This window comes from Calypte anna, chromosome 7 (assembly GCF_003957555.1).
Source record: "Calypte anna isolate BGI_N300 chromosome 7, bCalAnn1_v1.p, whole genome shotgun sequence".
NCBI lineage: Eukaryota > Metazoa > Chordata > Aves > Apodiformes > Trochilidae > Calypte > Calypte anna.
The window spans coordinates 35,693,866-35,716,903 of NC_044253.1; the positions used below are offsets into that span (position 1 = coordinate 35,693,866).

The 23,038-nt window shown below is 39.8% G+C and overlaps 1 protein-coding gene across 3 annotated transcripts in view; it reads left to right on the forward strand.

Moving 5' to 3' along the window:
• Positions 1 to 22,384, forward strand: part of AOX1 (aldehyde oxidase 1) — a 31,936-nt gene extending 9,552 nt beyond the window's left edge. Inside the window, exons 13-35 of one of the 3 annotated variants that reach the window (XM_008495984.2) lie at positions 866 to 975; positions 1,624 to 1,808; positions 2,423 to 2,585; positions 3,419 to 3,511; positions 4,679 to 4,848; positions 5,458 to 5,584; positions 6,104 to 6,226; positions 6,791 to 6,887; positions 7,757 to 7,881; positions 8,495 to 8,628; positions 9,757 to 9,844; positions 10,567 to 10,653; positions 11,873 to 12,064; positions 12,202 to 12,429; positions 13,480 to 13,575; positions 14,272 to 14,400; positions 14,879 to 14,953; positions 16,573 to 16,625; positions 18,094 to 18,208; positions 18,833 to 18,898; positions 19,485 to 19,673; positions 20,683 to 20,857; positions 20,957 to 22,384. In XM_008495984.2, the coding sequence (XP_008494206.2) occupies positions 866 to 975; positions 1,624 to 1,808; positions 2,423 to 2,585; positions 3,419 to 3,511; positions 4,679 to 4,848; positions 5,458 to 5,584; positions 6,104 to 6,226; positions 6,791 to 6,887; positions 7,757 to 7,881; positions 8,495 to 8,628; positions 9,757 to 9,844; positions 10,567 to 10,653; positions 11,873 to 12,064; positions 12,202 to 12,429; positions 13,480 to 13,575; positions 14,272 to 14,400; positions 14,879 to 14,953; positions 16,573 to 16,625; positions 18,094 to 18,208; positions 18,833 to 18,898; positions 19,485 to 19,673; positions 20,683 to 20,857; positions 20,957 to 20,967 (2,831 nt within the window). In that variant the 3' untranslated portion in view covers positions 20,968 to 22,384. Of the gene's footprint in view, positions 1 to 865; positions 976 to 1,623; positions 1,809 to 2,422; positions 2,586 to 3,418; positions 3,512 to 4,678; positions 4,849 to 5,457; positions 5,585 to 6,103; positions 6,227 to 6,790; positions 6,888 to 7,756; positions 7,882 to 8,494; positions 8,629 to 9,756; positions 9,845 to 10,566; positions 10,654 to 11,872; positions 12,065 to 12,201; positions 12,430 to 13,479; positions 13,576 to 14,271; positions 14,401 to 14,878; positions 14,954 to 16,572; positions 16,626 to 18,089; positions 18,209 to 18,832; positions 18,899 to 19,484; positions 19,674 to 20,682; positions 20,858 to 20,956 lie in introns of all 3 variants that reach the window. The other 2 variants (XM_030453806.1, XM_030453807.1) reach the window with 2 other exon arrangements.
• Positions 22,385 to 23,038: the final 654 nt, after the last annotated feature.

The following is a 23,038-nucleotide window of genomic DNA, read 5'->3' on the forward strand; positions in this document are numbered from 1 at the left end:
ACCCCCAGCTCCCTCAGCCTCTCCTCATAGGGTCTGTGCTCGAGTCCCTTCACCAGCCTGGTTGCCCTCCTTTGGACCTGCTCCAGGACCTCAATATCCTTCCTAAACTGGGGGGCCCAGAACTGGACACAGGACTCGAGGTGTGGCCTCACCAGAGCTGAGCACAGGGGCAGAATCACTTCCTTGGACCTGCTGGCCACGCTGTTCCTGATCCAGGCCAGGAATGCTAAATATTAATGCTAAAAGCTTAGTGATATTGGCAAACCCAGTGCGGCATAGATAAAGTTTAAGTGTTTGAACAGCTCTTACAGACTTAGATTATTCCCTCCTCTTTTGAAAATCCTATTTTTAATAGCATATATCACAGAGTGGCAAACATAGTTACTTTCAGAATAATCTACCAAAAAGAGGCAATTACCTTCTGGACTCCTGGAAGTGTTCAGAATCTTAGGTTTAAAAAACAAACAAACCAACCAACCAACCAACCAACCAACCAAAAAACCAGTCCTGTTCAGCTTTCTTCTTCATTCTTTAAGTTTTAGAAAGAAAGATAGTGCTGGCAGTGGCTGCAGAGATATGAAACAAATGGACAGGAGTGGGGATGGGTTTGTTGTGGCAGTATTGGAAGGGAGGATTATGGAATGGGGATTGATCCCTGGGCACTTTCTCAAGACTCTGGTGTTATGATACTGTGGAAGATGGAGCAGTCATATATGCCTATAGGGCATACCACTGATCATCACTCGTTATGAAAACTCCGCAGTTATTACTCAGGAAGGCTCAGGTATTTCTTGCCAGTTTAAGTGTGTGCAGTATGTTGATGGCACAATTGTACAGAAGTTTCTGGATTTGGGATTTTTTTTAGGAAGAAGGCGACAGATTCCTTTGAGTGATATTTTTGCAGATGGAGTTGGTAACAATACCATTACACCAGAAGAGATCTTAGTCTCTGTCCATATTCCTTATTCCAGAAAGGTAAGTTACTGGTTTGTTTAGATTTGGTTTATACAGAGTTTAAGACTAATAAATAAAGAGCAGGAGGGGCCATAAACCCAGTGCTGGAAGTTGTGACAGTATCACAGCTTGCTTTCTGAATTCCTTACTTTTGATCCTGTCAGTGCCATACTATCTCCCAGTTTCAGCCAAAAAAACAGCAGTTGGTGGTATATGAAGAGTGATATTCAGAAAAAAAGTTTACCTCTAAATAATGAGGGCAGTAGCAATTGTCTAGAGCCCTTACAGAAAGGAGTCTTGGACAAGCTGCCATAGCCCTCACCAGAGCAGGCCACTCACCTGTGCTATGGTTGGCATCCAGCTGGTAAGGAGTTGTCCTCTCAATCATTTTCCTTAAAATGAGGCAAGACTGGATGTGTGCCTGGTGCTTCCATGAACACTGCTGAACTGAACAACAGTCCTGAACAAGTCAGGTGTTTACAGGGCTTTCATCAGAGCATTATGAGTGGTGTGAGCTGAGTGGTGAAGTTTGGCAATACTTCAGAGCCCCCCTGCTTTTGTTCTCGGCGTGGATGCAGCTCCCCTAGATGCATGGCTGCACATCACATCACATCACATCACACCACATCACATCAATCACATCACCCACCTCTGCCTGGTTTTGCTCAGGGGGAACATGTCTCTGCCTTCCGACAAGCACCCCGTCGGGAAAACGCCCTCCCAATAAGCTGTGCTGGGATGAGAGTCCTCTTTGAAGAAGGCACAGACATCATCAAGGATTTCAGCATTTTCTATGGAGGGGCTGTCTCCACCACAACCTGGGCAAAACAGACCTGCCAGACACTTGTGGGAAGGTACAATTAAAAAATAACTCAAATAGTTAAATAACTGCTTCTCTCAGAGGAGTCTCACTGCTCTCTCCTACCATTTAATATGCAACTGCTCCACTACTTGAAGCACTTATTATTTTTTGCTTCTTTACATTATTAAATTAATTCTAGCAGATTTATATTTTGATATTAAGGGATATATTTCCATAACTACAGAGAATTGACTTGTGTTGAGATACTTTAAAGAGCCTTTTCAGAAAATGTAGCAATTATACAGCAATGATCAGATCCCTTGAAAGCATCTGCAGTTTGCATCAATACCACTATCCACTTTTCCTTAAGTATAGAACAGTATCAGCAGAATAATCATAATCTCTGAGACTCTTAAATAAGCTTCAAAGCTGTAAGGGGTTTAATTTATTTGTTTTTAAAAGGCTGGCATAGCACTCAGTTTCACTAACTTTTAAGCTCACTTCTGTGAGCAACCTTGAACTGGACTGTTTCCAAAAAGTCAGCCCATTATTAATATCAGTATTTTGGCTTCACTGTGAGCAGGACTATGCTTATGGTACAAATCTATTACTGCAAGTTGGTGTTTTGAGTCCTGGTCTGATTATATCTATTATTCTTCCTGACAGACACTGGAATGAACAACTGTTGGATGAAGCTTGCAGACTTGTTCTTAAAGAAATTGCTCTTTCAGACTCAGCCAGTGGTAAAAAAATAGATTATAAGAGAACTTTGATGGTCAGTTTCTTCTACAGGTTTTTCCTGGAAGTGTTGCAGTCATTGCAGATAATGGTAAATCAGTTCTCTGTGTCTGCTTCTGTGCAAGCAAATGAAATGGTTGGGGTTTTATCTGCTGGTGCTTCCAGTTTGTACAATGTGCTAAATATTGTCTTTGGGGTTCAGATCTACAGAACATAAGGACTCATCTGCAAAGAGATTGATGGAGAGGTGCCCATGTAAGCTTTAGGTGCTCAGATACCTTTATCTTGGATATAAGGCTTTTAAAAAAAAGAGTAATATAAATTCAGCAAAGACCCAAAGAAAGCATATGAGGTCTTATTCCATCTGTCTGTAGTTCAAACCAGACAGAATAGAAATAAAGGCTTTGGAAACAAGTGTGGGTGTTAAACCAACCCTCTTTCTTGTATGAGTTGACTGGGAGGACACTAAAATGTCACTTCCCAGTAAGTTCTGGGTATAATTTACTTATTTTTTGTCTTAGATCTGCTCTTTTGAAGAAAAAATATCCCTTTTGCCTTTTTCTTCTCTGTTACATTGAGCTCTGTCATCTCAATTCTCATTGCTTGGTAACTTACTATTACCAGGAGTGATTTGGTGCCAGTTTTGATCAGACCCTAGAACAAAGCTCCTCTGATTGTCTCTGCTTTACATTGCTTGTTTTAAACAAGTACATTTATTGAATCCAGTATTTAAAAAAAAAAATTTAGTGAAATCTCAATAATCTATATTATTTTAAATTTGCCATTTTGCAGCCTTTCTATCGTATGAGAGTCTTGAGGGAATTTCCTGTGTAAAGAGCTTGTATTTGGTAATTTTGATTGTTAGCTCTTTTCATTGCAACCTTCAAAATGTGAATTGTAGTAATAATTTCACTATCTTTTCAGGATCCTTCCCACTATCCTGGCATACCTATGGAATATAGGAGTGCCCTACAAGATTTCAAGACCAAAATGCCCCAGAGTATACAAATATTCCAGGCAAGTGATTTTATCCTGAGATTATTCAGTGCTTTATAAGACTTGATAAAAAGTCACAGTTCAAGTATCACCCTTGCTGTGAAGCTCAGGTACAAATTTTCCAAAGGCAGCAGGGTCTTGGGTGTTGATTTGAACTGCATCTCAATTAGAAAAACTTTGTCTGTCAAACTAGTCTCATACAGGTATATTCACTTTTAAACAGTTTTCTAAAGATAAATATGCTGAACAAACTCCAGTGTCAGATTGCTTAAACTTGGTAATTTGCCAAATATTGCAGTGTGCCACCCATTTGTAAAAAAAATAAAATCAGAAGAAACAAAAAAAGATTGAAAAGCACAAGTCTGTAAGTATCACTTTAGCATTCTTGTCTTGAGGGACATTTTCCTTAAGATCTCAGAGAGGTTTCTAGGTCTTTCTCTAGATTTAGAAATCAAGATGGTGTTTGTGGTGGCAATCTGATCAAATTGACAAGAAGCTGAGCAGTGGAGGGCAGCAAAGAACACCTTTTGGATTTTGTGTTTCCCCCTATGATTAGATCATGGTGGCAGCTCATAGGAGGGTTTTTGATATTTTGGTACCCTCAATGCATAAGAAAAATCTCAAGTTTTGAAAACCCAAGTACAATTCAAACTAAATTGTTGAACTTTTTTTTTTTCATTTTCAGACATTCTTCAGAATAACATTTTATCTTTAAATATTTTATATTTGTCTAAGTCATGATCTTCAGTATCCTTCATCATAACAAAGACACCACAGACTTATAAAAGGGGCCAGGATCAAAGGACATAGTTCTTTATGAATTTCAGCAATTTATTCCCCAGCTGCAAGGTAGTGACTAAATAAAAACAGAAACAATTTGATACTCAGATCGGTTGGCACTGAACAACAGGAATTATTTAGAAAACCAGAAAATGTTTTTTCACTTTAAATTTCTACCTACTTTTCTTCATCTGAACACTATTAAGCTTTTAAAATTAAGGGGAAGAAAAGAATGGATATTCTGAAAGATAAATATCTGGTTATTCTATTAGTGGAAAAGTTGAGATGGTTTGAGACAGCCATTTGAGGAACTTTAGGCCATCAAGTGAAAAATCACAGCAAAATGCCTGTTCTTGGTCTGAGGTTAGGAGCAGGCAGTGTGTCAGCTGTGTCTGTTTGACTCTGCAGGACACGGAGCCAAGTCAGTCACCCCAGGATCCTGTGGGACGACCCATTATGCACCAGTCTGGGATTAAGCATGCCACTGGTGAAGCAGTTTACATTGATGACCTTCCTTCTGTGGATGGAGAGCTCTTCATGGCTGTTGTCACCAGTTCCAAAGCCCATGCTAAGATTGTGTAAGTGTTTAAAGAGTGTCTGAAGAAAGTGTTATGAATTGCTGTCTGCGGTTTTTAGAGCAGAGCAGTGAGTGATGTGTGTACAGAACAGCATGCCTGATACCCACACCAGCTCAGGTGCTGGAAGCAGTGTTGTTGCTCATGTAGAAAGCTGTTTGGATCAAAGTTTCTCACTCTGTAGTACTGTACTAACAAGGCAGAACTGTTTCTGGCCCAGAAACCAGCCTGCTACTGCCAAGGAGCCCATCTCTGAGTCAGTAGGTTTCATTCACTCTCCTTTGACTCTGATCTGGGTGTCCAGAGAAGATGGTTGTAGCTGTGCTAAGATCTTGATGACTGCTAAACTAGGTGCTATCAAAACATTCCATTCATTCTCCAGTTGTACTGATCTTACCTTTTTGATGGTACCTCCCAAGTCCTACAAACAGTGCAGGGCAGTAGAATTTGCAGTTGTCTTTCACCTGCACTTCTCATGCCAGACAGAAGGAAAAGACATACCTGAACCTATAGGCAGAGCAAGAAATATTCCTCTGTGCTGTGATCTCTGCCTCTGTGCAGCACTTTGCAAAAGAAACAAACTTCACTTCTCTCTTCCCATACCCCAACCAGATCTATAGATTCCTCAGAGGCTCTAGAAGGACCAGGAGTGTTTGGTATCGTAACAGCTGATGATGTACCAGCTACAAATGAGTTTTACTACACTTATGAGCCTGAGATTGTCTTTGCAAGAAACAAGGTATAATATCAGTCTTTTTTAAACTGATTTTTAAAATTTTTACTGGTTTTCTTCAGACATTTGTAATGAAATATTACTTGCTGACTCTTGAATTTCTGTATTGTGTGTATGTCAGGGAATTACTTTAGGTAAGATAAATTCTTATGGTTTTTCCCTCTTCCCTTTTCAACTTCACAATAGCTGATGGGCATTATTTTCTACCTGGAGAAGAATGTATAAATCAGAAGAATACCTATTAAACCTCACAAAACCATCTGGGTTGGTGTAAGAGTATATTTCATTGAAAATTAGCCTCCCAGATCACTTCACCATTTTTGAATGCTGCATTATCCTTGATTGCCCATTATACTGGTATTCCTAATGATTTGTTAGCTTCATGGATGATGCAAAAAATACAAAGATCTGAAGTCAAAACCAAATTCTAAAAAGGAAAGCTGAATAGTGGTTACAGAAAAGAAGGGTATCAGCAGCCCATATGGGAATAACTGAATTGCCTGTTTTGTGTTGTGCATTTCACAGGTGATTTGTGTGGGACAGATTGTCTGTGCTGTGCTTGCAGACTCAGATGTTCATGCCAGACAAGCAGCTGCAAAAGTGAAGATAGAGTATGAAGTGCTGGAACCAGTGATCTTAACAATTGAGGTACTAATAATCTCTTTCCTCTTGCCTTTTAATTGTTTTGCCTCTATAACTAATGGAAGAAGCAAGTCATACTCTTCACTTGCCTTTTAAACCTGGTTTGCTAGGAAAAAAAGATGAATACAAACACTTTACAGCTTGTTTCCACCATTCATGTGGGATGTGATAGAACAGTCTTTCTGGTATAAAAATAGATGTAATCTCTTTTTAAAGACTGATAAAATTTTACTAACACTTCATTACAGTTGAAACTCTGATATTGGAAACAAAGCAAACTGTAATACAGGGATTCTGCTTTCACTTCATCCTTGTGATTTCTTCCCCTCTTAATGGCATCACTCTTTGGATGATGGGGTTGCATTTTTATTCCATGCTGTCTTGCTCACTTGCTCTACAAGATCATCAACAATGACAGTAAAGTGATGAAACACAGTTGTTCATTGACTTGGATAGCTGGTGGTTGACATCTCTGAAGAGAAGGGTGTTTCTCCTGAGAGTAAAATGCCACAACAAGCTAAGAACTTTCCAAATACTTAAAAAAACTATTTCTCTGTCTCCCCACCACAGGAAGCTATAAAGCACAACTCATTCTTTGAGCCAAAAAGAAAACTAGAACAAGGGAATGTTGATCAGGCATTTGACACTGTTGATAATATAATTGAAGGTAAACTGCAGAATACGTCTGGTGAGAAGTTGTTGTCTGTGTTTGTCTGTAAAACTGCCCCAGCTTTACCTTTCCTTCATATAGCCACTAGTCCTGAGAAAGCTCTTGGTCACCTGGGAGAAAGTGTGATTAAACCTAGTGGTCTTGTGGTCCTGGAGTCACAGAACAGGTTGGAAGGGAGTTGCCTGGTCCAACCTCCTGCTTGAAGCAGGTGCAGTTAGAGCAGGTCACTAGGGGCCATGTCCAGGTAGGTTTTGAACACCTCCAAAGATGGAGATTCTACTACCTCTGTAGGCTCTTCTTTCAATGTTTGACCATTTTCATCTTTTTTTTCTTATATCAAGTTGGGATTTCTTGTGTTCATTGCCTCTCACCCTTCCCCTGTGCATCTCTGAAACAGTCTGGCTTGCTTTTCTCCACACTCTCCCATTAGTTAGCCAGAGACAGCAGTAAGATTTCCCCTTAGCCTTTTTCTTCTTATGGCTGAGTAAATCTGGTTCTCTCAGCCTCTTGTGATACACCCAGTGTTCCAGCCCCCTGACCACCTTGGTGGCCTTCTTTTTGACTTTCTCCAGGATGGGCATCCTTTGTTCAAGTCATCTGTTTTATTGGATGTTGTCACCACTTGAGGGAGTACTGGTCCAGTCCTAATTGAGTTCTGATGATGCCACTGGAACAAGACCAATTTAATGCTGCAAGGAGTTTCATCTGTGTTTTTATCTTACATGTTGCTCCTTCATACAAGAAGCACCCTAAGATGTGACAGTGATGACCATAACTCTACAGGCTAATGAGCAGATAGGTCTTTCCTGCTTCATTTCTTCTGCCCCTTTCCCTCAGCACCACTTGTGTTTTTCTCTTGGGATCAGGGGAGCTCCGCATTGGGGGGCAGGAACACTTCTACATGGAGACTCAGAGTGTGCTTGCTGTTCCAAGAGGAGAGGATAAAGAGATGGATATGTATGTGTCAACACAGCACCCAACAACCATTCAGGTAACACAGAGCATTCTCAGAGAACATGGTTGAACCTGTAACAACAGAACACTGCACACTTTTCAGACCCCATTTGGCAAGGTGCTGGGTTGTCCCATCTAAATTCTGCTCCTCTCCATAAAGGTTGGCCCAGACTGAGGTCCCTTCCAACCTGGCATTCCATGATTTTAGCAGTTTAGATGCAGAGGGCACATGAAATTCCATGCCTGGATTAGCCAACAGCAGCAGCTTCACAGTACTGCTGTATCCTGGTAAATGCTGAGCAATGCACCTTGAGAGTAAGGAGGACATAAAGGTCTCTTATTTCCCTTTAAGCAGAGGACCTCATGCCCCACTATTGTAGGCATGAAAAAACTCCCTGTGCAGGGCTGAGACTCCTCTATCCCTCAGCTTTCCACTGAGCACCTGCAGAGTCAGAGTCTGCTGTGGTTTATCATCTTTTTACTGCTTTTTAACCTAGGGTAAAGGAAGCATTACTTTAATCTGATTTAAAAACAAACAAAACAAACCTAGAGTCATCTATGGAACTTTTCTCTAGAAAAGGTTTTTATTTCAGACCCTAGCTTTTAGGCTTAGTTTGAATTGGCCTAAAAGCTTAAAACTGGTTTTACAGGAGATGGTAGCTGCAAGCTTAGGTGTTCCAGCCAACAGGATCATGTGCCATGTCAGACGAGTTGGTGGAGCTTTTGGTGGGAAAATCCTGAGAGCTGGCTTGTTGGCATCAGCTGCTGCTGTGGCTGCAAACAAGTAAGTGTGGGGTGTGTGTCTGGGGGCATGAAGAGCATCTGAGGTGAACAAGAACTGCATCTGGGCTAAAATGCTTTGTCCTTCCACAAAGCTGCTAGCCCAAAAGTAATAAAATCCTAAATGTTCACATTTTGAAAGATTGTTCAGTGTGTTTCTTTGTTTTGTTGGACTGCTTACATAAAGCAGCCCTAGCATCAACTGAATTAATTCAAGGGACTTGAAAAAATATTTTTTAAATGACTGAGCATTTCAAAAGGGTAGTCCCTATCTACTGAGGCTTTGTATGCAATAAGTGGAACTGCTTTTAAGAACAAGTAGTTACAGTTCAGTCCCCAGTATCTTCCAGATGAGTTAGCTTAAATCTAGTAGGTGGTATGTTTTTGCTAATGCTCCTTGAATTAGTTTAGGAACCTTAAAACATAAAGCTCCACTCCCCCCATCCTCCAAATCTGGCAGAAAAATATTGGCAATTAGCTGTCAGGGGACAGTAACTTTTTTATAAGCACAACTGATTTGCTATGGGCTGCACATCAGGCTACATCCTGTCTTAGCCAGAAGGATCATGAAATCTGAGAGGTTAGCTCAGTGCATTTCTCTTGTTACTGCTGTCACTGTTGTACAGACTGCTCTTGATTATTTTTTGCCATTTTATCTGTATTTTGGATTATCTAGGATGTATATGAATATTTTTTAACAGTTTAACACTTTTTAAAAATTGCTAGGTCTTTACCTCTTGTGTCTATTTTTTCAGAAATAATTACTTTAAATCGCATGTGCATTTGTAGACTAATTTTCATATTCTTATTATCCACATTTTGGTTTTATTCCAAGGCACTCTCTTTCAGTACAGTTCTCAATAGCTGAGTAACACAGTTCAGTCTGAACAGTGAAATACCAATTTTGTCAGAAGAAGTTTGCACAGAGTTATCTTATTGACTGTCAAGAGATGAAATGAAAATGCTGGCACGTTAGTAAATACAAAATATATGACCATTGGACATAGCTTGAATTTAAGTGTATGAAATTTAATCTGGATGCACATTTATATGCATGGCTAGATCTGGATGTGTGATGAATATCCCTCTTGTTAATAAAATTTGAATTAAACTTGACTTGTTGTTGGTGTAGAAGCAAAAGAGCCGTCCGCCTGATCCTGAGCCGAGGGGATGATATGCTGATCACTGGGGGCAGACATCCTTTTCTTGCTAAATACAAAGTGAGTGCCACAAGAATTCAGTGAAAAAATACCTGCCTAGATTTTGCAAAGAAGTATTTCAGTGTTACTGATTCAAGTTTGTTCTGTTAATGACAATCAGTATAAGCAGTTCCATTTATAAACCAAAGCTACTAGCCAGGAAACCAGGAGATAAAGTACCAGTACAGCCTTTTCTCTGCTTCTGCCTCTTTTTTCTAGTCTTTTCATGTCATTTGCCTTTTATAGCTCTTTGTGTCTTTCTCTCTGGGAATGAGAAGCCAAACTAGCTCAGACTTCTTCTGCAGAGGTTTATTTTAAATCGTCCATATGGTTAAGGTCACACAAAGGAGCAGCTTTTGCAAAAGGAGCAGTTTTTTGCAAAAGGAATGTCAGAGAGGAAAACTCCTTCTATGGAGGAAATTAATCTCTTTCCTGCTCATGCACTGCAATCAGTCATAGCTATTCATTAGGACAATTTCTGGCTGCTTTTCCATCTCTACTACACAGGTGAAGTTAGAGAGGTTTTAGAAGCTGCTTCTCTTATGTTCAAAATGAGCTAGGAAAGCCATTCTTTGGAACATTCTTTCTTTCTTACCCTTCTGCAGTTCCAGGCAATGCTGCCCAGAAATTAACAGAGCAGTATGACCCTAACTGTGTGGCTTACATTCATTTTCCAAAATATACCAGCACTGAAGAAATTAGTGAATACCAAAATCTAAAGAGGTCATTGTTGGTCCCTCTAGGTTGGCTTCATGAACGATGGTAGGATCAGAGCTGTGGATACCAAATATTACATTAATGGAGGATGCACCCCTAATGAATCTGTCGAGGTAAGGATTCTGTCAACTGACAAATCTTATAATGTGGAGGAATCATTAGCAGGGCCAAATTCCCTTGCACATGGATTGTTAACCATCTCTCCTTCTGATGCAGGGCCCATGGGTTGCTGGAAAACCTACACCTGGTGGTTTAACCTTTCAGTTCAATGAATCACTGTTCTACTTTGGTATTTTCCTACACATACACTTAATGAATGGTTTCTCAGGCTTATTTGCTCATTATAAACATGTCATGCTGTATTACAGCAATACATTTGATTTACTCTGATTTACCCATAACCATCTTTAGACAGATCAACTTCATCTGTATGTCTTCTCTGAAATCCATAGAAGTTGTGGTTATAATAAAAAAAACTAAGTTTGTTTTTTTTTCATTCCACAAATAACATTTCAACTTCTGTTTCCTAAGTGAAAAGGTAGCATTATATGAGAGTATTCATATGCACAGTTACTTCACCAGAACTATCTTTAGTTGTTCCTATGCAGAAATGTTTTGAAGTTTATTGTTTAAAGCTCAGTGGAAACAGTAAGAAAACAGTCTCAAGTTTGCCATTCTGAGAGACCTCATTAATGTTGAAGAGAGCCAATGGCCTCTTCATGAGGCATCAAAACATTTTTAAACTTTTTCTAAAAAAGAAAACACTCGGTTCCTAGTGCCTAGTTTTAGTTATTGGATATGGCCTTTTCCTTTTCTTGTGTTTTTGTGTTTGTCATGTGAAATCTCTAAAAGAAAAATGAGAGATCCAGAAGACACTGTAGGCTGTAGTACATAGGCTAAACCTTAACTGGGAATTTCCACAGGGAATAGTAATTCAGAATGCTTTCAACAGTTAATTTCATAGCTTCTCTTGCTTTAATTCTAATCTGCATATTTTTAGTTCAGTGTGGCTTTTGATGCCAAAGTAGGAGCAAATCAATCATAAAATGAAGTGTCTGTTACATCTTTAAGTACTGACCAGCACTCAACTAGTCATAGCATCAGCTGTGTCTTGGGAATATCAAAAAAAGAGGTGAAAACTAATATCCTGCATGAGAAATGTACAAATAAAATCTGTGTCTGTGTGTGTAAGACTATCCTTATTACCAATGATGGACAAAACCCCAATTTTAAAGCTAATTGTCTCAAGTTAAGGTCTTTATAGGAGATGAGGAAGATGTGAATTTGAAAGAAGCACTGTTCTGACATTTAACTCTTTGTGCCCCACCCCAGGTAGGAGAAGTAGCCTTATTAAAAATGGACAATGCCTACAAGATTCCCAACTTAAGATGCTGGGCTTGTGTCTGCAAAACAAACTTGCCATCCAACACAGCATTCCGAGGGTTTGGCTTTCCCCAGGCAGGACTGGTGACAGAAACTTGGATAACAGAAGTTGCAGAGAAAGCTGGTTTATCACCAGAAAAGGTGATGGAATTAATACCTTTTATCTCCTGAAATGATGTCTGCAAAGTTGGAAAGTTAAAGACCTTTATATTACCTGAGCTGTTTGCCAGTCTGCCTTTAACATGCTGGTGTGATAGGTGTTACCTTTATTGTTTCAGGTTAGGGAAATCAATATGTATAAGGGGAATGAACAGACACACTTCAAACAACAGCTTGATGCAGAAAACTTAATACGGTGTTGGAATGAATGCATGGAGAAATCTGCATACTACAGCAGGAAAGCAGCTATCAGTGAATTTAACAAACAAAATTACTGGAAGAAAAAAGGGATTGCCATTGTACCACTGAAGTTTCCCTTTGGAATAGGCACCCGTTACCTTTCTCAGGTTAGTTGCTTTGAAGAATAATGGGGCTAAGTTTTTTATCCAGAGAAGATAACAGTTACTCTACTTTAGGGTACAAAATGTGTGTTACCTTTCAACTTCTGCAAAACTATCATCCTCCTGATGGTTTTTTCTTGAAGCCTACACTAGCCTCTAGCTCTGCTCAAGCTGAGATCAAAACTGTTGGGTTTTCAGGATGCAGGCAGTGTGGATCCTGCATTCTTAAAAGCCAGTCCCACCTCCTGTGATGTGGTATAGGCATAGGCAAGCTGAACACTTCATGAAAGATTTGGAGATTGATGGCAAAGTGTTTGTGGGGTAAGTAATTAATCCCAGAAATAGCTCTAACCTTACCTTCTCTGACCATGAAGATATTATGGGATGGTGTTCTTAAAGACTGAACCCTTTTATGTCATCAAAGACTAAATTTAAGGAGGAAGGGCAGTAGTATTTTAGAGGTTTGTATTTTGTTCAATGTAGGTGTTGAGTGCTTCTGGAACAGACAGCATTTTGTCAACAAAGAATTAATTGACTGGCTTGTGTCATAGTTAACTGGCTGGCTGTGTTGAAGACTGAAGTCACAGGGTCTTTGTAGTCTACAGTGCTACTTTCAGCTGAGTCCAGGAAGAAAATCTCATTCAGAACCTCCCTAATGTGTCTGGTGCTGACAGCCTGCCCCAAACCATGCAGCTGAATAACTTCTGTCCAAGGGCTTCCAAAACATCAGTGAGAGAGAACATGGAATTTGCACCAATTTCCATGGGCAGCCCCTAGTGAGGGAGATTCTCCAGCTTATTTTGAACCACTGAGGAACTAGGTGTAGATTTATTTCAGAATCTAGCAACAGAAAAGGCAGAGCTCCAAGAATTTGTCTTTTTCATTTGAAGTTCACTATAGACAAAGAGGAGGGACCAGCATTCCAAATTCTGCCTTCTAGTCAAAAGCATTGAACAGATAAATTGAAATGCACTTGATTCATCAGTTTATCACAGTATACAACACATTCCTCACTAATCCAATCTTGATTTTGTTTGTTGTTTGTTGTTTTTTCAGGCTGCTGCTCTGGTTCATATTTATACTGATGGGTCTGTGCTTCTGACACATGGTGGAGTTGAAATGGGGCAGGGTGTTCATACAAAAATGATCCAGGTAACAAATTATCCAAATAAATACTACCTTTTGCTTTACCTGTCATGCAGATAAGCAGTGTGTGAAAGTTTTATTCTTAGTTGGTTAGTGTACCAGTAGGACAGTTTCTTTATCAGCATAGCCACTGCTTCTTTGCACTGAAAGAGTTAGCAAGCAAAGATGCCTTCATTAAGAGCTACAGAGAAAGAAGGAAGAAGCAAGAGGTTGTTTGGTTTTTATTTTCCAGTTGTATGTGAGGAGGATTATTAGAAATAAGATTTTTTGGGACTGAGCCCATATAACCATGGTAAAAAAAAAGACAGTCACTGTTCAGTTTGGTATGCAGTCCAGACAATATGTTTATGATTGTATTTCTTTAATGGATATTTGAGACATGGATCTGTAAAGGTATTTATCAAGTCAATGAAAGTCTGGGATTTGGGCCTCCATAATTTGCCCTAAACCATGCAGGATGTCAGCAGCAAAATCAGGAACCAAACGTTGGACTCCAGAGTCTCAGTCCAGAGCTTGAGTACAGCTAAAACATTGCCCTTCCTTTCTCTTTCTTTTGTTCTGACAAACTGGGCAGAATGAGGACTTGCTAAAGCTGTATTGTTCCTGGGCTTGTTGACTTCTAGCAAGTCCTGGGGAACTGTTGGGGAGGGTGTTGAGAATGTTTGTAAACCAGAGAATAATCTGTTGTTCTTCCTGAAACAGGTTGCTAGTCGGGAACTGAACATCCCCATGTCACGCATTCACTTCTGTGAAACAAGCACAACAACAGTTCCTAATGCCTGTGCCTCAGCAGGGTCTGCAGGAACAGATGTCAATGGCATGGCTGTGAAGGTAAAGAGCAGTATTTAATTTAACAAAATGCCCTGTTCCTCATGGTATTTAATGCCTGTTAAACTTCAAGCATTAGTGATCCTACAGAAATTGTTTGAGATTACCACTGTTTGAGATACCACTGGAGATTGCCAAGAGGAGACATCACTTGTCAGTTTCCCAGTAATGATGCTTAGGAGTTTTCAGAATATGATCTGAGCTTCCCCATAAGGCTTCTGTTTGATAAAAATCCTTGTTTCATCTATCAAACTAACCATACAAATTTTGTGTCCTGTTCCCCTTCTGAATGTACTGAATCATGTAGATTCCAGCCCTTGCAGCTTAACCCTTTATAAGATTTATGTCTATGCAGTTAAAATAACAGATACCACCATATTTTTTCAAACTGAGCTAACAGTAATGCATATCTTAACTAACTTGAATAGTAACAAATGTACCCTTGATAATTTTGTGTTATGTTCTCCTGACTTCTCACCAGGATGCTTGCCAAACACTTCTGAAACGCCTGCAGCCCATCATGAACAAGAACCCAAAAGGAACCTGGAATGACTGGGTAAGAGAAGTGGATCCTACACAGTGTGTTTTGTGTGCTTGCAGAGACCATGACAGATACATTGGAGTCTTGTCAGACTGCTCAGCCTAATGATCCTAGAGTTAAAAACTGCAGGAGCAGGTTATTTCATAGAGAGATGGAGTGTAGGTGCCTGGTTTGGTTGTGTGGGAAGCAATCCCTAGATCATATCTAGCTGGAAAACAGAGGGAGGTATCTGGGAAGCCACATTTGAAGGCACAGATTTTTTTAATATACAAAATATATCAGCTGGTGCAATAACACAACCCAACCCAGTTTACCCTCAAACAAGCTGTTGCCAAAAGGCTGACAGTTTTTCTACATGGCTCTTGTTAATTTTTACTAAATCAATGAAGAGAAGCCTTCTCAGCCTCCTGCTTCCCCCTCTCTCCCATGTGCAGTGTATTACAGAGCTGCAGGAAAGGTAGCAGGAATCCTTCCTTCCCTTGCTCTACTATGTGATTAATTATAATATTAGTTACATTTGCAGTCGAGTAGTACAGTGACAGTGCTAAAGCTTCTTATAGAAGTGGCCCCTGTCTGCTACCCACTTGAAATTGGAATAGAATTTTAGGGCTAGAAACTGTATTTTCTTCACTAGGAGCTTTGTGCTATGCAACTATTTTTAAGAAGATATGGCTAGGAATCCAGTGCTATGTACTGAGCTGCTAACAGAAAACCCTTTTGGTTGTTACCTTATCCAGTACAGCTTGTTATCTGCAGCCTGCTGAAAAGGATAGGTCCTGCTGTGAGGCATTTACAGATCCAGTACTCTAGAGTGTTTTTGCTCAAGTGATGGAATAAAATAATAACTGCAAAAGTGCTAAGACTTCCCTGGCAGCAGTAACTCCTAGCAGTAGCAAATGATGTTCAACTACAGGTGGTAACTTGATAACTGACATCTATGTATGCAAAGATAAAATCAAGTTCTCCTCTAATGAGTGCCAAATTATTTTGGATTATTCAGATACACCAAAAATATTAGCAGAAAGACCTAAGAAAGCATTGTCATATATGCAGAGAAGTAATTTTACATCTTGCAAAGTCAGTAAATTACAGTTAATTAAAAACTTTAAAAAAGTAAATTAACTTTTTGTCTCTGAGTAAATCTAACAGGAGAATGGGAGACAGGGAAAAACTATTGTTTTTACACTGGCAGAAGAGCACTGCAAAGAGCATTTCTCCTGTTAGCTGTAATTTTAGTGCAAATGGCCATGTAGATCTTTCATCTCAGTGACTTATCAACTGGATCTGTCCACTGACAAAGAGGGATCCATTTCTATTGTAGTTGGCAGAAAAACTGAGCAGGGCCTTTTCTGCCTGTGGCATTACCAGTAATAAAGATTCTGCAAGAACACCACTGCTGACAGGTCTGTTCCTTATTGTATTGCCAAAAGAATTCAGATTGCTTGTTGAAAGAGGCTTTAGTTCTACAATATTAGGCACCACGTGCAGCTAAACAGGCTTAACTCAGCTGGTCTTCCTTTCTCTCCAATTTGTTATAGTTTGTTTGTTTAAGTAAATATATGTAAAAAAGCAAATATATGTGTTCCATCCTGATTCCTTCCTTGGTTTACCACAAACACTGCTGTATTTTACAGGTTAAAGAAGCTTTTGAACAGAGTGTGAATCTTTCAGCCACTGGCTACTTTGGGTAATATATTTTTCTTCCTTAAAAACACATAGGTTAGACCAGGACTGATTTCTGAAAACAACCAATGCTGTGAATAGAAGATCCCATGTGATACTTCTCTCTGATGGCTCTGCTCATATTTTATGTAATTCTCTGGTATGTGGGGGGTTGAAGTATAAAGTTTGAGTGCTAATTTATGCCTAGCCCTGTGTGGACTCTCTAGAAAGTATCAAAAGAATATTTGGTCCCATCTTTGCTCTATGATTCAGCCATTAGCAAACCAGAAAGCATCAACAGAGTGACTGCTGCCCATAACACAGTAAGATATAATTTATTTACTGGAGTCTGTACTGCTACAAGCTATAAATATTGTTGTACTACAGATGATTGACACTTTTACCCACAAAAATTATCACACTGAGTTGTATGACAGGAAGAGTGAGGGGCAGAATTATGATGTTTACCCACTACACACCTGTAATTAGCAACCAGGTGCACTTGTGGGAAATTAGGACTGCTTAATTCTAGATCTAAACCTTAAAGTTATTTCTCCTTAGAGGAAGGAGAATTTAAACTTTTTGTTGAGTTTAAGAGACTGCTTATGGTAATGTTTTCTAAAAAAACCTACCCCATACCTTCTTAAAGCACTGAGAAAAGCCCAAACAAAATGCCCCTTCCTGCTGTTAAGTCTGTTCAAGCATGTTTTCTGCTTATGCAGCCTTTTAGGAATGTTGATAATCTCCAAAGCAATGAGCAACAGTCCTACTGTACTATTGGAACTGAATGATGCCCAGAAACACCTGCTGATTCCAGAGGCTCAGATCCTGTATTGAGCTAGTTCCTATCCAGCTGGATTCCCCCATCCAAGAATCCCAAAGCCAGCTGAGATAGATGGGATGTGAGAAGTCAAATATGTGGGTTTTGTGTATCCCTTTTTCAACTCACAGTTCAGCCTTCTGAGTTATACTGGAGTTGTTTTGGGGGTACAATTTAAAACATGCTCAACAGAGGCATTTCAGTCCTGTATGGTCAGAAAATGTGCCTTGGTGACACAAGTCATGTGCCTGGGAGACAGTGCCTTTCACTGTCTTCTCATGTTCACTGGATTTACCCCATCACTTCTGACTGCTGAAGTCTCCTGGCTTAGTCCCATTCCCTCCTGTGTAATTTCACCTTCTTTTCAGTATTCCTCTTTTAACCCTCTCACTCTGTAGACAGTTTCTGTCATTTTATTTCTTTCGTATCTCTCATAAAATACTCTTTCATAGATCCTGACCACTTTTCCATGCTTTTTCTGAATTCCCTTATTACCTCAATAACCATTACCAGTTCCACCAGACCTAAATTACTGGTGCTCTGTGGGATTTCATGGACTTCAGCTGTTGGGGTTCTGACCTGTTATTTAAGATTTGAGTTGAAGTGCTCACCTGCTTTATTATTGGCAAGCATTCATCCATTTTCTTCTCATGGACTTTTTTTGCTTCATCAGAGGTTACAATGAGAACATGGATTGGGAAAAAGGGGAAGGAAAACCATTCTCTTATTTTCTTTATGGAGCTGCTTGTTCAGAGGTTGAAATTAACTGTCTAACAGGAGATCACAAGGTAATACCTGAGTGTCGTGGAAGTTTTGTAAATAATGTGAATTGTTTGTGATACTGGATGCTCTGACACCCATTCACATTTTGCATTAATAAGTCACCTGCCTTCACATTGTAGTAAATATATCAACACTGTACATGGAACTTACAGGCAGAGCAGAATGAAAGCTGTACAGTGTTAACCAGCTTTTGGCACAGCTGTATCTGTGTCTTATGAGTTCACCTTTTGGGTTATGGCAGACATGTTCTGTGCTTGCTCTCTCCTTGTTTGCCAGCAAACAAATTAGAGTAGGGTTAAATATTCAATTTCCAGGCTTTTGGCCATCTGGACAGCTAAATGTCATGGACTACTTATCATATGCCCTCTGTAAGTGCTTATTTATGGTGGGGTTCCTTGTGCAGTGGGAAAAATCTGGCAGGGCTGTCTGGCTAAGGTTCTGTTCAAGTTGAGACAAGTTTGTTTTGTTTGTAATGGGGTACTGGAAATGACTTTGAAATTGTGTACACAGAGGGGCCTCTGTCCTAGCAAGGATTCTTGCCCTGAATACCTACTCTAACCCACATTATGTCCTCATGTCCCCACTCCACACATCTCTCTCAGTGATGTGCATTTGAATTTTATTGACAGAACCTTAGAACAGACATTGTTATGGACGTTGGATGCAGCATAAATCCAGCTGTGGATATAGGACAGGTATGTGCCCAGAATTTCCTGCTGTCTTATTTCTGTTACACTGATAGCCTTTTCTGAAGTGAAGATTAGTTCATTAATTCAGAAACTGTTAATTTCTTAACAGATAATGTTATAAATTGTAGATCATATTAGAAAGTCCTTTGCTTATAGACTTGTCCTGTTTGAGTTAGTGTCAGACTTCTGTAGATGTCAATGAGGCTTGAATTTTACTCATGGTGTCAAGCTGTAATACTTCCTGTATGTGTCTGAGCCACTGTCTGCTGGACTTAAATCCTTTTCATGATCTACAGTCTCCAAATTCTGGTGTTTCTGAGCTGCCTTTCCCACCTGGTAGCAGGGGAACACCTGACTTCACTGCAGACTGGCTCACAGATCTCCTCACTTTGTCATCAAAGCATTTGTCTCCCTCTGCCTGGTGTGAAAGCTTTGCCCAACCTGACAGCCCAAAAATACTGAAGAATCTCATTAGATAAACAGGAGAGAAAATTACCTTCTAACAGCTAGTGGTACATATTAGTTCTTGCCGAAGTTTTGCCCACTTTGCCAAATGAGAGAACTTAAATGCTGTTTCTTTTCTTATTTAAAGATTGAAGGTGCCTGTGTGCAAGGCATTGGACTGTACACAATGGAGGAGTTAAAGTACTCTCCAGAAGGAGCCCTCTGTACTCGGGGTCCAGATCAGTACAAGATCCCTGCTGTTTGTGATATTCCAGAGCAATTTAGTGTTTCCCTGCTGTCATCTTCCCAAAATCCCTATGCCATCTATGCATCCAAGGTAAGCAAACTATCACAGGGCCTAATTCTAAGATCTCTCAGGACAAACAGGGAAATTACTCTGATATAAAACATCTATTTCAGTTCTTCTTTAGCATTTCAAACAAATGTCCTCACAATCATTTTGCTTTACAGCATCAGGGAAGCTAATATGAAAAGATTTAATGTGGATGTTGTCAGATGGTCAGCAAGTAGTAATTTGAGGATTTCCTCACCAGACCATACACAGAAACTGCAAGCTGAATTTAAAGCCTTACTTTTAAAATGTTGTGATAATCTGAAGGGCTGGAGTAAGCATACCAACAAAACTGATTCTGATTCTAGTACTGGTTCTAATACCCTTCTTCAAACAAGGCTTTTATACTTTTCTGTGAATTTACCTCCTGTAATTAACCTTAAAATACACTGTAAGAAGGTGTGATTCTGTCTTCATGCACCATGTTTGGGGAAGACATTTGGTTATCATGTTTTAGCAAGGAGATAAGTCAGGTTCAAGTGCAATATCCAAATTCAGTCCAGATTGAAATGTTCAATAGTGCAGCACTGAGAGAACTGTGGAATAAGGGTGGCTTTGACCTATCTTTGAGATAAGGAACAAATGTGAATTCTATGCCAGAACCAGTGAGAAGATGTCAAGCCCAGCAAGGTCACTGGTATTTGTCTGCAGGGAATTATCATGAGGTCAGGCTTTGCTTCTTTGTTGTATGTGTTCTTGGATTGTTTTATCTGTCAGTTGTCCTGAATTTCAGTTTAGCCATGAGCCAAAAAGATTGTAAAATCAATAGCCAAAAGTTGAATCAACTTTTTTAGCTCCCTGGAAGCAGCTACCATTAGAAGACTTGTGATCTAAGCTTGCTTCCACTGAACCTGAAATAAGCTTTCATACTAGTGGACAAAACACCTTCTGATGACTGAATTTTAAGGTTTGTAGTTGATACTGTTAAAGTATTTACTCCTCTTATTTGCTCATAATCTACACCTATTGTACTCTTTTTATTTTCCTTTTCCAGGGGATAGGTGAGGCAGGATTTTTCTTGGGATGCTCTGTGTTCTTTGCACTGAGAGATGCACTAACAAGGGTGAGGAATGAAAGGGGACTGAAAAAGCCTTTTGCACTGAACAGCCCTCTGACTGCTGAACAAATCCGGGCAGGCTGTGCAGATGACTTCACTGAGATGATAAGAGGTGAGGAAAGGGTTTGGTTAAGTATCTCTGGGTTAGAAGTACATGGTGCTTTTAACAAATTAACCAATCACTGTCCTCATTTTTTGCTGCTTCTTTTAGGTAACAAATGATGCTTCCTCTTGTATCTGTGTGAATGACAAACCAGAGTGCACAAGACCTGGATGGACTGGAAGGAAAAACTGATTTACTGCCCCAAAACACACCAGTTGACTCACAGATATTTTCTCATTTTCAGAATAGAATCAGCTACCAAGAATATGCACATTACATCTTCTATCCTCATCTTCCATCTCCATACAGTATATTCATTCAGTACTTCACTTAATTTACTGCATTTAGTTGCTAGAAATACATATTCTGCATTTGAAGCATATATACTCAAGAATGATCTGCCGAACAGCTCAGCTCAGATGCTGCAGAAGAAAGTTAGGATGAATTATAAAGGTATGTTAGATACCTTACTTATCTCCTTAATTACAGTGAGATAATTTACTGCCACTAACTACACTTAACTTCATACGATAAATAACTTTTAATGGCTTCAGCTGATTTTCTCATTTAGATTTGAGTCTGGCAATGAAGTGTGAGTGCAGAGATCTTTGTTGAAGAATCAGAACCTTTTTTTGTTGGATTCAGTCCCTTTATGATCAGAAGTGAAGCTCTGATTTGTAGTAAAGTGGCATTAGATTCTTTGGCACAAACATTTTTGTGTTAAAAACACGTAAGAAACAAGACTCAACATTTTCTCTTGCTGTGCCAGGCAGATTGCTATGGCTGACCTACAGACATAGGAGATTACTTCTGTCCCAGAGACGAGAAGAGTAATTTAGTTGTAATTTCCACTGGAAGCTTGCTTTTTCTCACAGAGGAAGCCAGAAGCCTCTGAACTCACATGGAGTTCAGTGTGCTTTGACTTGGAGACTGGATAAACCTGTCTCTGGAAAGGATTCTTAAGCAGTGCTTAATCCTCTGCTCAAGATGATACTGATCTGTGAAAGCACAGCTCACAGCTTTCACTTTAGGCTGCTCCTGTGATAAAGCAGATAGAAAAAACATAATGAGATCAAAAGATGATTTGCAAAGATCAGTAATCTGATCTGCCCAGAGTGCAGTGGGATTACACCATGGCCAAGCAGTAGCAGCTGGAGGAAACAGAACAATAGAGAGCAGCACTGTGTTAGCTGGAAACAGAAATTCTGGGGTTATTAAATTTGATGTATGTATATATTTGTTACTAAAGACCAGAACATATCAGAGTTAATATATTATGAATGCTCAGGCCATGCTATTCAGATCTCTGCATTAGAATCCACAATGTTGAACTGCCTGAGAACTTCAGCCTTTCCTCCTCTTGAAGGGCAAAGCTGAGGTTTCAGGTCTGATCACACACACACAAATATCCATTGCATTGGATCTGGGATACATCCTTATATAGAGAAAACACTTTTTCAGTGAGTCTCCAGACATTACTCAAACTAACATCTGAAAAATTGCATACCCTCAAATAAAAGCTAACTTGTAAAACTCTGTCCTGCATTGTCATGATGCTGTGATCTATAACCAGTATTGTTTCAAGGAGGAATTAGTGCAAATGTTGTGAGATGAAACCTCACAAACTCAGCCTTGCTACTGGCTGAACTTTTGGGGACAGAGCTCACCTCTATAACCTCACTCCCAAGATATTAATCTGAAGCAAATGTTTTTATTGCAATTAAGGCTCTCAGAAGCATGTAAGAGCCATCTTCTACAACTGAGAAAAAACTTGTATTTTACTTCCAGATGCAAATACAAGCACCCTAGCTCCAGAAAGGATGGTGGTGTCATTTCCCCATTCATATGTAAGTACATGGCAGGCAGAGGTTTTTTCCTTATTTTTAAGCCTTTCCATTTTTCATCTACCCGGTGTACATCTGTCCAACAGAATGAACAAAATACTGATACTGCCTTTCCCAAGTTTTATTCCAGTTTTAACCTGTAAGGGTGGGGTTAACTAAATGACTGCTGGGTTGAGCGGGACATTAGGCAGCTGAGGAAGGTCTAGCCCCAGGTTTGTGATCTCGGGTTGGTCCCGTCCCTGGGGCTCCCGCCCTGCCCGGGTCTGGGCATCCCCGCCGGAGGGGGATGAGGGGCAGAGGCTCCGCCGCTACCGGAGCAGCGGGACCAGCGTAAACCCGTCCCCTT